We start from the raw sequence: 15,409 nt of genomic DNA, 5'->3' as shown, positions 1-15,409 counted from the left end.
GAGCTTCCTCGTCCCTTGAGGGGCTCATGAGGTCTCGCGTGACCCAACCTCCCCCCAACACTCCCCCAAACCCCTTCACACAAACAAAGCCCCACTGTCCCAGCAGGGAATCCAAAATGGCGGCGTTTCGTAGTAGCTGGGTTTTATTTTCCTGTCTTTTCTATCTGCTGTGTTTCCTTCCTTTGCGTGTATTATCTTGTGGAATGAGTACGCATATAGACATTGCTCATCAAGCTATCAACTGGTTCAAAGATGCAAGAAATGGCACAGATTACAGGGAGATAATCCTCCAACACCAAGATGCTTTTATTACTGGAAATCCTTACCCGGACTCCATGTACTCAAATATTTGTTATTCGGGGAAATTCCATTCGATCTCCGAAGCCACACACTGGGCTCCATTTCTCAACGCCACTGTGAATTACATTAGGAAGAAATATCCAAAGCCTTGGGATCAGGTTAGTTGTTGATTTATGAGAGCGCTTATATAAACAGCTGAATCAATGTTTGTGATTGAGTGGACGTCACAAGGCAATCGTTCACACTTGAATTTACATGACAATCAAATGAAGTGTAAGATTAATTAGAATTTCATAGTAGGGGACTTTTCCTAAGGGGCATGCACACTGCATTCTGTAATCAATCTTCGGTTCAATTTCATTTCAATAATTGTGTTATGACTGAATTATAATCGAAATTTATCTTAGTTAATTACAAAGCGTTCACACTAGCCAGTTATATTTTATTATGATCGATTATATTTATGTCAAACAATCTTCTTGGGATGGGGTCCCGGGATGGGATTAAGATCTGGCGGGGGGTACTCCCCTATATGGGCTCTACGGGGACGTGCCACTGGACAGGCTGAACAGGGTATTTCAGGGTATTTCAAGCGAGTCTGTCCTGGACCCGTCCTAGACAGGGTATGGTTGCAAGACTGTCATCCAGTATTTGGCAATCTGAAATCAGATACGTTTTGCTGTATTTATTTTTGTGAACAATGCTTCATGTCAATTAAGTTTCCACCTAAGGTTCACCGCTGTACACAAAATTTCTAGGTAATGTTTTTTTTTTTCTGTTGTGATTGGTGTTTGCGTTTCAATGCATGGAATACTGTGTCCGGTAAGTGACAGTGAGCCTTTAAATGTAATTACTGTTGCCAATAAACACTTGTGTAAAACAAGAGCTAGATGTTGTCCTTTGTCTTAAATAGGGTCTTAAAATAGAGGGCGTTGTCCTACACAGGGTAGGCATTTAAGGTTATTTTTGTCCTAAACAGCGTCAGGGTTTTGTCCTAAACACGGGTCAAGTACCCCCCCCCCCCCCCCCAACCGGATTAAGATATTATTACATAAGGTAATTAAATAAATATGATCAAGGTAACTGGTGGTTAACTGAAACCATAATAATAATAATAATAATAATAATAATAATAATAATAATAATAATAATAATAATAATAATAATAATAATAATAATAATAATAATTATAATAATAATAATAATAATAAACAACAATTATAACAATCTTAACTCTCTTTAGTTCACATAGTATATATGCATGACTATAATGCACTATGATAATCAGGAATAAGCTGTCAGACTATGAGTCCAGAGGGATTGAATATAGGAGAAAATAAACTGTTCTCCGACAGAAAAATTTAAGCCATAATTCTGTAATTTAAGTTGTCCTATTGTCTTGTATGTTTATCGTACACATGAAGAGCATTGTGATGGTGGTGATTTAATTATCACGTCGACCTTCTTTAGTCACCAGTTCTTGCAATTCTGGAAATAAGTTCTCAAGAATTCTTTACACAAAACCTTAGTTGATAAATTGCCCCCTATGATTGCAATTTGAAAATCAAGTACAAATGTCACTTTCTAATAATGTTCAACCAGTAATCCAGTAATATATTAATCCTTTTAAAAGTGAAAAACATGTCCAGAATGTGCAGTTCCAGAAAATATTCATTCTCCCCCCATGGAAGGTTTTTGCTCTGCACCCCCCTCCCCCCAGGAAATTCCAGTTTAGCTTCATACTTTGCTTCTAAAATTTTGGCTTGCAACCCCCCCCCCCCCCTCCTAGGAATTTCCCTGGGTTGGTATGGATTTTTTTCTGGAACTGTTTTTCTGCAACACCCCCCCCCCCCCCCCCCCCCACTCCACACCCCTGCCTTCTATGAATTTCCCATGACCTTTGATGGGGTGTGTAGGGATTTTTTCTGGAACTGTACAATGGATGTCTTTTCACAGGACACAGAAAAGCTGGTGGCATTTACCTTGGGTTTTGTGTCCCATCAAGTGGCTGATATAACTTGGCACAGTCTTGGAATCAAGCAAGGATTCCTGTCGACCATGGGAGATGTGAACTTCTTTGGTTCATTTTCAGCTGCACACAGCATTGGTGATCCTGGTGGTGATATGGTTGCCTCAGTTGAGGGTGATACGAGGCAGTTACCCTCAGGCATTAAAGAATGGTACATATTGTGATCACCACTTTATAATAATTAGAGCAAATCAATTAAACAGAAGCTCAATATAAGTGGTGGGTGGAGAATGGCCCCAAGTGGCTCTTGATCTCACGTTAAATTCTCCTCCCTTTTACAAGGAAACATGAGGTTATTTAGAAGGATAATCTAGCAGTTTATCAGAAGTCACTTAGGGCTATTTTCCAGGCATCCCTTCAATTTTAATTGGAGATTTCATGTAAAACATTTATCACTCAAGTTTTAGTACTGATTGAGTACTTTGAACACTTCACTCTTGGACATAGCTTTCAAGGTTCTTACATTAAACGGGATATTTATTTTTTTAAAATAGTCAGGCCTAGATCAACAATGCTAGTTTTTCCTTTCTCTTGATGTGAGATAATGTTGCCAAAATTCTAAAAGACAAAAAGAGAAAAACATTGGAACCAGAGTGCTAACATTAGTTAATGCTTGCCAATCAAATAACGAAGACAGCTAGTTGCTCAATAATAATAATGACAGTAATGATGACGATGATGATGATGATGATGATGATGTACTCACAATTGGCTAGGTCAAAACAGGGGGATGCAGGATTTTGTCATAATTTTTTTCTGAATGGCCCCTTATTTGTATGCAAATGTATACTAAATTCAATAAGTGGAGCTGACTCCTCTGCAGGCCCTTTGCTTTTGAATGACTGAAAAATGCAAGGCGCCATGGGAAACGTAAGGAAGATAACTGAAGTGCCATCTCTTCCTCTTTCTCCTTCCCACCTTCTTTTGTCTTGTTCCCAGGGTCGTTCATCTCCCCACCCCAGTGTGAGTGAGGGATGGGGAGATGAAAGACCCAGGGAATGATGTTGCACCTGCCTTTGACTGCTAATTTTCATAATGAGGGAGACGTATGGGTACAAGGAAGCCACTGGAGTGGATGATATCCCTGAATCAATTTTTTTAAACTAGGTTGACACAACAAACAAACATTGAAATTTTTTTTTCTAGGTATCTACCGTCTGCAGATCTTGAACAGATCTACGTAGAATATTATGGAGAAAAGAAAATCACGAAGGAAGAGATAGAAGTGTGCAATGCTATCATGCTTCTTGGCTGGATTGGAGAAAAACTTGCCGGAGCAAAGCTATTTTCCAAATATTCAAATACATCGCCATTTCTAATGGAGGACCTTCATACTTATTTCCAGGGTATGAGTTGGTAGTTTAGTCAAGAGGGAAGAGTGACTGTTAAATAATTTTGAAAAGTGGCATAATAGGGTTCATGTCTACCTTGGACTACCCGCTGGACTTGTTTTATGGTAGCTAGATTGAACCAAGTTCAACTCTTTGCATGAACATGGTTGTAAAACTTTGAAACTTAATTTTTTTGCCAAAAAGTGAATCATGCAGAGAGCATTCACAATATTAGGTGCTTCATTGCTGGCATTTACATCATTGCAAGTAATATTTTTTGATACCTGTATATATTTTTAATTTAAGAGGTTAGAAAACCAGCTACATTGAGTTAAGATAAGAAAAGTTAGATAATGTACTGTTCATTATTGTTAATTTTTTTTCTGAAAATCCTTTTTCCTAGGAAGCAATAATAAACTATTGTATTATATTTGATTACAATACAAATTTCACACAGTAACTCTATTATTTCCACCGTTAAGTAAACACTAATAGATGTAGGAACATTGCAAGGTCATTTTGCTCTATATTTGTAAATGTATGAATTAGACAGTGTTGATGGGCTAGGCTGGTAATAAATCGCGTTATGTCTGCCCTGAATTAATTCCAGTGATTTCCTATATTTGTAGATATTTTTTTTATGCTTTTACGTATTAATTCATTTTTATTTGTTTTTGATGATTATGTTTTTGTGACAAAACATTTATAATAATAATTATTGATCAATTGTCAATGGCTTTTCAGGTGGGGTAGCTGACATGGCGGCTTGGTCAGTTCTGCTCTGGCACAGAACTATCGACATGTTGGAACACGGAACAGACATATGCACTATTCCCACAAACCCGCTGTTTATTAACTGCAGCAAGAGTAACCGTGATAATCCTATGTTGCTAAGAACAACACAGAAAAAAAGACTTAAGAATCCTGGCACAGTAATGCTACAACAAGATCTTCACAAAAAAGTGAATTTATCTGATCTGAATGTTAGACACACCAAAAGAGGAAGTTATTTGTCATTTTCAAAGTCTCTAGTTTCCAAGATTTATAAAACAGTTGAGGGAACAATAAAGAATTACCTTGGCTGTCTAAAGGAAGATCCTCAAGTAACAGTCGATGAGAACAGAGCTGATCACAAGATGCCAACAGCGTCTGCTGAATATTCATCTTCAGTGCCATATGCAAGAGTGGGATGGTAAGTTGGCGTGGGGATTACTCTGCCCTATAATGAAAACAGTTAAATAGAAGAAAGATCCTCCCAGTTATCTAGTACGCAACTTAAGGTGGCCGAGCACAGTTTTCAAGTATACAGGTGTTAGTAAACATTATTTGAAAACTTCCTACTTCTGAGTACCCGAAATTAGCATGGTGCAAAATTAACTAAGAAGGAATAAATTTTGATACTTCTCGTTGAGCAAGGTGCCGTTGCCATGGCAACACAGCAAGCTATTAACCATCCACAAATAAAGGTTTTCCTTAATTTTTAGAAAATGCACTCGTTAGATTTTTTTTCCATTTTTTGTATCCAGAAAAACTCACAAAATACTGACATAGTGACGCTGCTTTCGTGTAATTTTAACAGAGAGATCTCTTGTAAATGTTGGTTTTGCACTTTAATGTTTTTTGAACACACCCTCAGTTAGATTTTGTTTTTTGTTTGTAGGCAAGTTACGCTTTTATAGAACTACTGTTTTGTCAAATTTCACGAAATTCTAACAAGCGGTTCCTTAGAAAACAGTTCATTTCCATTAAAACAACCAGTCACAATTTTTTGGTCAAATGCACACGCGAGGCTTTTAATTAGATTTTCTCAGCAAAGATGAAAAGCGTACTAAAATGCTTAGCTCTTCGTGAACTCACTTTTTTTGTTTGGCGATAAATGAAGAAGGATTCACAAACAAGAAACTGAGTTATTTTAAGAGCTAAACTTACCTTTGTGATCCATTTAGTATAAAATCGAGGGATGGATAGTATTTGCTTACTACAACCCTAGCGCGCGCTTAATAGCATCACTAACAGAATCTGTAAAGCGCGCGCAAACTGTGTTCGGCCACCTTAAGTAGTTGCAAAAAGAAAGCCTGAAAAAAATTCAGGCTTGAATGGGATTCTGACCCATGAATGACCTCTGCCATGCCAGTGCAGTGCTCTACCAACTGATCATGAGGTATCAAACCAACTGGGAGTTGGTCATAATAGCTATGAGTCTGTAATATACCTGTGAAGGATGAATAAACAAATGGACAGTCTCTTTTTCACCATCATAGTATGTGAAAGGGCAGTGAAATTTAAACTCTTGTAACAAAGGTTTATAAATTAAAACTAGAACTTTTCTGTGGAAGTTAGGGTTTCCAAGATATGATGATTAGGAAGTTTCTATAGCAACAATATTCCCCCTTAAATGTGTGATATCTGAACAAACAGGTCTCTGGTGTATGGTAACTTCAGTGGTCAAAGTCTCTCTTTAGTGATTGGAGCACCAGGTTATGGCACACCAGGGCATAGCCAACATGGTCGTGTATATCTTGTGACAAGTAACATGGGCAGTGGATTACCAGACAAGGACTTAAATTTAGATTCTGATGCTGACATGATCCTCGATGGGACAGCAGAGAATGGCAGGTTTGGGACAGCGCTGGCTGTGGTGGATCTCAACAATGATGGAATTGACGATTTAGCTGTGAGTGCTTCTTCTACAGGTATGTCAGTAGTGTTAAAAGTCACTCGGGTTCAAATCCAGCTCGAAGGACCATGTGAGATTTTTTATTGCCTGAGTTGTTCTTAGGCTTGCAATCCACAATTCAGGCTCCAAATCCTAGATCTCTTTCTGTGATAATTGATTAAAGGCTCACTGTACATTCACTTTTAAAAGCAAGACTTCCCTTAACTCTTTCAGAAGCTCGCTCCTTGTGTCACAGGGCAAGGAAATAACATTGTTCAATCTAGAGAACTAAAAATAAAATTCCTTTTTCCCTGAGTTTCAGTTTGTTGCCAGTATCATTCAGTTTATTGCTGGGCTCATTCATCTCAGTTTTCTAGACGCTAAATTTCTTCTTTTTCAAACAGCACCCTTCCTCCGCTAAGTTGGATGGTTTGTTTGGCCTATGAGTACCTGTGTCCCAGGGGGGATACTCGGGTATAAATGTGATGGGGGGGGGGGGGGGGGGACTCCGACGTATTTTTTTTGGGTCTAAAATGTTCAACTCCTGTATTTTTTTGGGTTGAAGATTTAACCGTGTATTTTTTTGAGTCTGAAAAATCTGTGCGTATTTTTTGGGGTTCGAATTTCTGCCAGGCTAATAGTTCTTACGCAATTCAAGCCAAAGTTCCCGCAAGATTCGAAAGCATGATTTGAATAATCTGCATGTGGCCGGAGTCTTTTTTTGGGTGCACAATATAAGGTCCATGTATTTTTTTGGGTGCAAAATATTAGGCTCCGTCGGACCCCTCTGTCACGTTTATACCTGAGTACCCCACCTGGGACCTGTGTCACCCAACATCAGCATGTACTATTGGTAAAAACCCAGTAACAGTTAAGAAGCGTATAGTAAAACATTGCCCTAAAATTAATAGCCAAGGGTTATTTTACACTACTGTTAATCATGTTTATTTATTATTTTGGCAACCAACAGATGTGTACTCTTTGGAGTTGACTTGTGAAAGGCTTAATTACCTGACCCACAAAACAGGCTGATTAGCAATTACAGCACCAATAAATTAATGCTTCGTTTAATGCAGAAGCTATTAACACTGATCAAATTTACAGGTGCCAACAGCCTTCAGTACACAGGAACAGTGTATGTGTTTTATGGAGTGAATCAAAAAGGACTCAATTCCCAACCAAGCCTGACAATTCATGGCAATGGAACATATTACAACCTTGGTACGTCTCTTCTGGGGGCTGACATTGATGGAGATGGATTTAAGGACCTCATAATAGGGTCCCCTTATGCACCAGAGGGGGGTCCTCAGAGAGGCTCTGTGGCTGCATTCTTAGCCAAGACTCAGAGGAAGCCTGGGTCAGAGTTGTCTGTGCATGATGCTGATTGGCTTGTTGTTGGTGAACAGGATTACAGCTGGTTTGGTTATTCAATGACTGTGGCCAAAATATATGGACAGCTTATTCTGCTTTTTGGTGCACCAACATTTAGGTATATGAGCTTATTAGTAAGGCAGCTGCATGCTGATTGTTCTAAGAAATCATGCCTTCTGATTTGTTCCCTTGTACTTACTCAGTGAACACCTTATATCCTACATGCAGAGACATTGTCCTATAGAAATAATGATCGATGAAACAAAGCACTTATTTTAATGATAATTTTTCTCTTGGCTGGCAAAATTTAGTAATAATATTAATTTAACGCAAAGGTAAACTTGAACTCGTGCCTAAGTTGCCCACACATAGCCGGGAGCTTCACCCAGTTTCTGCAACATAAAACAACTAGGAGTATTGCAACTCCTCCTTGGATGGGATGCTTGTCCATCACAGGGTTACCCTCAGTAGTATGTCACTGGTATGCATTTATACACCTGGGTGAAGACAGACACTGTGAAGCAAAGTTTCTTGTCTAAGGAACAACACAGAGACAGAACCTAGGAGAGACTAACCTAGGTTTGAACCAACGAACCCTGATCGTTCAAGCATTAATGCATATCCCATTGAAAGTTGGCAACACACTAACCACTACACTTTCTTGTAATCATCATGATGACAGAGTCTCCTGTAGTTCAATATTGGTGTTTATGTGCAAGTGAAGACCAATCCCTGATGCAACAATGCACTCTAGCATTGCCAGATCCTTAAATTTTTACACTTTCATTGTATTAGTGGTGTATTTGGAAAATAATACACAAAGGTGCTAAATGTTGTCAAAGTTGAAAACATTTTAACTCTGTCTACCAACTCTTTTTGGTCCTCTTCTCACCTTATAAAGTCCATAGTTTTCCTGTCGATCTGCCATTCATGTAGAGTTGATTATCAGCCACTGTTTGGGAAATGTGTCATCGCTTACCCCCAGCTGCTCTTCAGGAAACAATCCTGCACTTACAGGGAACACCTGACCTGATCAAGCTTACCATTCACAGCTTCCAAAAGTAATGGCTTCCTTAATTGCTAGGGGTTGAGTGATCTAGTCTAATCAGCCACTGTTGAGCCACTGTTCACTTGAAGTGAACACGCTCAAGCCCGATACTATACTGCAGTGGGTAATTTACTTATCCAAAACAGCACCATGTTCTTAAATGCCAAGCTAGCATTGACTATTCAGTTAGAATCAGGTGCTGATATTTAACCCCTCTATACACAGCTAGTTTAATTAACATTGTCAGGTGATTGATTATTGAATTGGCAAAGCCGCACACTTGTTGCACAAACTATGTAAGCATATATTGTTAGGTACGAGGTGGCCTCAACTATAAGTCTGGTGGTTTCTAGAGGTCACCTCGCCATACATTAAACAATGAATTAATTGTAAATATATTAGGAAAAAGGCAAACAAACGTCAATAGTCAATAGTCAATATTTGGTCACTGCAATCAGGCCACTATCATGTGATAGCAAATGTATGGGATGGAATAATTTTATTATTCATTTAATTATTTAAAACCACTTATAGCTAGGCAAACAAGCTCCAGTATTTAAGCCCTCTTGTGTGTGTTTGTTCAGATTATGTGCCAATAAGGACTGCCGCTACTCCAAGAATGATACACAAAGTGTTGGCAGAGTTTACTTATTCCAGTTCAGCCCATCACAATCACCTCAGCATTTGGCAACCATCACTGGCAGTAAGACATTCATGAAACTGGGAACCAGCCTTGCTGTGGGAAATCCTTACAATGCCAATAGTGAAAATGAGGATGATGATATGCTTGCTGTTTCTGCTTCAACACAGGGTAATTATCTTTAATAAAAACAGGCAAGTTTTGTCTAATAGACTTAGAGTTTCATCCGGGATCACTTCCATTTCATGTTTTGAGTGAGGCCATAGGTATTGCAGGAGTTTCATTTATTTCTTTTAACACAACCTTGTGCCCAGAGTCCTCAGGCTCTTTGGCCAGCGGTTAGTCGCCAGGAAAGACTCTAAAAATCAGTGAACTGGGAATGACATGCTTGCAGCAATATAATAACATCAATAATAAAATATCATATCAATATCTGTAACACTTGGCAAGGTAAGCCTGCTCTTTTTCTATGTTTTAAAATAACTTGTTATTAATGATTAACTATAAGTTTACTCCCCCCCCCCAAAAAAAAATAATAATAAATTAATAAATAATTATTGTGAAGCACTAAAAAAGATAGCATCCAAAATTTACCAGGACATAATATAACTTGACAAAGAATAAGTCTAAATATGCCCTTATGACCCCAGTAAAAATATAATGTGATCACTCTGTGATCACACATGTGATCACACAATGTGATCACACAGTGATCACACGTAAAAACTTTTACATGTGATCACAGATGTGATGTGATCAGAGATGTGATCGTGGGTGTGATGTCAGGTTAGATCACAGGTTCTGATCACACATAATGTTGGCACTGTGATCACAACAAGTGTGATCACGCTTGTGATCACAGTCACCTTTAATATGATCACAGTATTAACTTCAAGGTTTGATTTTAAATCAGAAAGCCTTATTAGTGATGAATTATTTTCTGTGAACTGTGAGTCATGAACCATGTGCAGGACTGCACCCTCAACCCCACCCCCTCCCGCTGTTGGGACCCTGGCCATTGCTCACCGTTGCTCTGGTAGGTGCAAAAGGCTGATCATTTATTTTCAATATTCTTTGTAAGATGTTCAAGGTCACGTATTGGATTCCAAGCTACCAATCCTGTTTGAACAGTCAGGTGCTGTGTACGTGATCAACTTGACAACAGTTCTCCATTACGGAAGAGACATGTCATTGACGGACATCAAATACACGGCAGTGTTTGAAGGCGATCGTAGTTTTGCCAGATTTGGCTGGAGTTTGGATATGACTGACATCAACCAAGATGGTGTACAAGATTTGTTGTTCTCGGCACCATTTAGAACTGATGATTTTACACAAGAGCTTGAAGGAGGTATACACTAATTAATAGTAAAGGAATAAATTGAACCTGTTTCCTTTTGTTGTGTTGTTTCCCGGGGGAGGGGGGGGGGGGGTGTGACATATAAAATCGATAGGGGTGATTGTCGGAAATTTTAAAAAGGACCCCTAAAGGGTATAAGAATAATTCTTGTACCCCTAAGAGGTACCAAATCAGTTGACTGATATTTACTTCCTCTCATATTTTTCGGCTCAATACCCTAAAAGGGACCACCATACCTCTGACAGAAGTCATTTTAGATTTTAGCACCCTAACGGGGGTTTGTCCTCCCCCCGGGGTTGTTTCCTGGGCTAGAAATTTTGCTCACATACATTTTAATAATTAATAAGATGAAACAAATACTGAGAATTGAAAGACTGAGGGCATCACCATCTCTATTATTATAAAATTATGTCAAATTTTCTAAAGGCCTATTTTTCGTGTTGCCCAAAAGTGCCTTTTGGAATGTTTGCATGTGGCCTTCAGCTTAATCAGAGAACATCGCTCTGTGTTTTTTGGTCCAAAGCAATCCTGTTGTTCCATTTCTTTCTTTGCTTTACTTTTGCTGACTCAATATTTTGGCCAGGTTTTTAGCTAAAACCAGTGGAAAAAACCCAAGAGAAATTAGAGACCACATTAAAAAATTCAGGCACTTTTGAGCAAATTGAAAATTCAGCTAACATGCAAGACATACCCTGGAAAGCTTATTGACTTTTAAAAAAGCTCTCTGATGTGCGTGGAATAAAGCCCTAAGTGATTCTTGATCTCATGTTAAATTCTCCTTTGTTCATAGAAGGTAGAGCAAGGAAATCTGTTAGGAGAATGTAGCAGTCATGTACCCCTTCAATTGCTTCATGCTGCAGAAACTGTGTACAGTGAACTCTCCCAGTGTGGGTTGCCTGTGACCCTTAAACTTAGATTTTCCTTTAGCTGACAGTTTGGTGATATAAGTTGTTGCACAATTTCAACACCATGTTAATTACTGTATATTAATCCGTGGACTGAAAACATTTATTTTTTGTTTTTCTCAGCTGAGGAAGGTGAACTGTATGTGTTCTATGGAGGAAGCTCTTTCCCATTTGGTAATGTCACAAGGGGATGTCTGGAAGTTGATCCATGCCCTGGGAAAAAGGTGAAGATTTGAAACATGCATTACTGTGATGAAGGGATCATGTTTATGCATAAAATAATTGTGTATGTAAGGCATTTTTTGGGGTGTACAAATTAAAGTCTTCCACATCAAGGGGATGTACCTGTAAGAAATTTGTTACTACATGTGGACATCATTGTATGAAAATGTCCTGTCTGGACAATCAAGTGTTTTTAAAGAACTGACCATGAAATTATCATTTAATGATAATACAGGTGTAAGTGTTGAAAGTAATTTTGCATTTGCTTTCGTTTTACTTTACTTTGCTCTATGATTGGTTGACAAAATTCCTGCTAATTTGTCAATCAATGGGAAGTCAAACCCAAACCAATCATGACTTGTTTGCATGTGTTGTCAAGTGGTTTATGTGCCATGCCAGTGGCATATATTTGCATGGAATTCTGATTAGTTCATTGTACTGTTTATGTCTATTGTGATCAGCCAGAGTAATTACTTTGGTTTAAATTGGTTAAATAACTATACTTAATTGAGAACCGCTTTAATTGCATTTAATTTATTTACAGGCATCTATGACGGTAAAATCAACAGAGGTATATGTTGTACAATTTTCTTCCTAACATTGAAACTCACTATAGAAAAGAATAGGACAGATCAGAACAGAGGTATAATGGAATGGAATAGCACAGCATAGAGGATAGGGAAGGATAGAATAGGATAGGATAGAATTCAGTGTTCTAAATTCGTAAAAAAAAGTGAGGTGAAAGAGGAAACTGAAAGGAAAAAAGAAGAAGAAGAGGTTACTAATAAATGGGAGAGGCAGATCTAGACCCTCTGGCCATCTCTGATTGCTACACTGGCTGCTTCACTTGTTTCATACTGTAACAATTCAAAACCTGTACCTTTCAGGGTGACGTCTGCCTGACTTTAACCTCCCCCATTGAAGGGAATATGTATTGTCAGGGAACATTGTTACTGATCATGAGCTTTAGAACAAATGGGCTGACTCAAGGAGCATTTAAGTTACTGGCTAACTGTATCGTTGTCAAGGAGTGACTAATTCAATTTAGAAACATATTAATTATTGTTGTAAACTTGATGGACAGTGTTGACAGTGTGTAGTTATATTATAAGGAGAAACAAAATTGATCACACAGTACAGTAGAATGACTTAACCGTTACTAAACACTGTGACAATATAGGCCGTGTCTGAATTGCTTTGAACCTCATTATGAAAGCGAGGTTCTGTGCGAAGTTTTTATTAAGAAAATTACATGTAGTTTTATGCAAACAAAACTCATTTCACATAAAAAAGCTTTGCACTTAACCTTGTTTCCTAATGAGTTTTAAAGCAATTCGGAAATGGCCTATTTTAAAGCGATGCTTTTTTTATCACAGGAAAGGTCACGTCTAGGAACAACATTCATCAGTGTGCCATCACCTTCCTCCTCAGCTGTAAACTTGGTCATTTCATCACCGCGCAGTTCCTCCAAGGCATTTCATTCCGGTTCTGTTCATGTGTTTCACTTGTCAAAGCAATGGACACAAGTGTAACCTCTGCAACAAGAGATGTTCATGAGAAAATTGAATGTTCTAATGAAAATAAGACAATTTTTATGACTGAATAGTGCTATCAAACAATTGAAATCAATCAAATTCATTTGGATGTACTGTATGTAACATTGGTGAGTCTGAAGAGGCTTGTTACAAAAATGTAAGTGGATAAGGTATTAAGGCAAACGGCAATGTTGCAAACTCAAATGTTGTTTAACAGTCAATCCACGTCACGTGTGACCAGTATTTTTGAAATTTGAATGAAGTTTTGAAATTTACACCTCAGTTTTGAACATCGCCAACGAGATTTCAGAGTTCCCGTAGAAATTTTCGAAGTTTATTGACGGTATAAAGCTATGAAGTTTTCTTTACAGTACAGCATTAAGTATTTTAAGAATAACAATAATAAATTATTGTTTCCCAAGCATTTTGAATGTTTTTTGCACTTAATGCATCTTTTTTGGAAAGATTTCCAGAGAAATGTTCAACATTCCATTCAAATGTCGGATAATACAAAGAGGAATTTGAATGTTCATTTTATTCTCGGAAAAACTGGTCATGCGTGACGCAGATTGACTGCAATACTTCATGTAGCCTGACAGTGTATAGCAGGTGTAACCATCCCTCCTTTTTTGTGGGTGGTGCACTGTATAGTGCTTTGATACCCACTATATTGTCAGGCATGTAAGAGTGAGTGAGTGAGTGTCTGTAAACAAACAAGTCTGCAACGCATGTATAGCACTACCCACATGTACGCAATGCGTACCTATTTTCTCTCACTTATTCTTGATTCCCCTCCCCTCCCCTCCCTCTCCGATTACATCTGCTAGCAGGCTATACTTCATGCACAGCTGTCTATAGGAGCTGGCCAAAATTATTTTTTAGATAAACAATTTTTTTTATCATTAATGATATCTAGTCAATAACCAAAACATACACAATTAATTATTAGTTTTCCTTTGTGCCATGACTTCACAAGCGATTTTTATTGCATACATTAGGCAGTTGTATGCTGAACACGCAACTTGAAAATAACATGCTGGCTGTACATGATAACCAACCACCATAAAACAACTGAAAAAATATATTATATAATAGTGTTAAAGACAGATATTGCTAGAAATTCTGTTAGTGAATGTGATTTTGCAACAAAACTAATCATAGGTAGATAATGTATTACTGTGTTCTTATTATTGCTGTTCAAAATGTTTTCAACGAAAAATTAGCAAAATTAAGCAATAATTGCTTAATATTGCTTATGAGCTAAATTTGATTATTCGTGCATTCCAAATTAAATAAAATCGGCAAACCTGCAAATACCAGTAATTAAATTAGTAAAGAAATAAATAATAAATACTTAAAGATAATTATAAAAAGAAATAACTAGAAAACACAAGCTGACCTTTTTGGTTGTAGCCACTTAAAACTTGTTTGTGTACCATGGCTGGCAAGGAAATTACATACAAAGTCATGTAACATAATATTGTCTGACATAAACTGTTTTATCAATGTAATTCATACTTTTTAAAAAATTCTGTGTATAGGCAATGGCAGAAAGATACACTTGTATGATATTTTTGACAAGAATTTGTACAATAACTGTAAGAAAAATTCTTACTAAATAAATATTTTTTATCAATTTTTTAGTTAGATATAAATGCACACATACAGTATTTCAGGCTCTGGAAACTCAACTAAAACAAATTATAATTTGAATAAAAAAGCAAGTGAATTTAATTGTGCCACCTTTTGGTAATAATTATGGTTTTGGTAAATGACTGGGATGATAATTATGCATAACTTTGAAATGAAAACCACTGAAAGGTACCGTACCGATCAATTTGAAACTTTAACTTCCCCGCCTCCCCGGAATACCTTGGGCATTTGAGTGTGCGTGATGATTTGGCCTTAGAATCTAAATTTCTCCTAAATAATACATTCTAATCTGAAATATGGACTGGTTATTGTGTTTACTAGGAACTTTGTGATCTGAACTTGGGTTGATTTTGAGGAAT

General features: G+C 37.6%; 1 protein-coding gene across 1 annotated transcript; it reads left to right on the top strand.

Annotated features, from left to right (window-relative positions):
• Window positions 1-15: 15 nt before the first annotated feature.
• Window positions 16-15,137, top strand: LOC146469132 (phosphatidylinositol-glycan-specific phospholipase D-like). Its single transcript, XM_085123757.1, has 11 exons — window positions 16-458; window positions 2,257-2,480; window positions 3,476-3,675; window positions 4,405-4,852; window positions 6,079-6,353; window positions 7,421-7,805; window positions 9,320-9,546; window positions 10,457-10,726; window positions 11,764-11,864; window positions 12,407-12,433; window positions 13,239-15,137. The coding sequence occupies exons 1-11, from the start codon at window positions 27-29 to the stop codon at window positions 13,392-13,394; spliced, it is 2,745 nt and encodes a 914-aa protein (XP_084979883.1). The 5' UTR covers window positions 16-26; the 3' UTR covers window positions 13,395-15,137.
• The last annotated feature ends 272 nt before the right edge of the window (window positions 15,138-15,409 follow it).

Source organism: Pavona decussata, unplaced genomic scaffold (assembly GCF_977016875.1).
Source record: "Pavona decussata unplaced genomic scaffold, jaPavDecu1.1 SCAFFOLD_127, whole genome shotgun sequence".
NCBI classification, from domain to species: Eukaryota; Metazoa; Cnidaria; class Anthozoa; order Scleractinia; family Agariciidae; genus Pavona; species Pavona decussata.
This window is presented reverse-complemented; position numbering and strand designations above follow the sequence as displayed.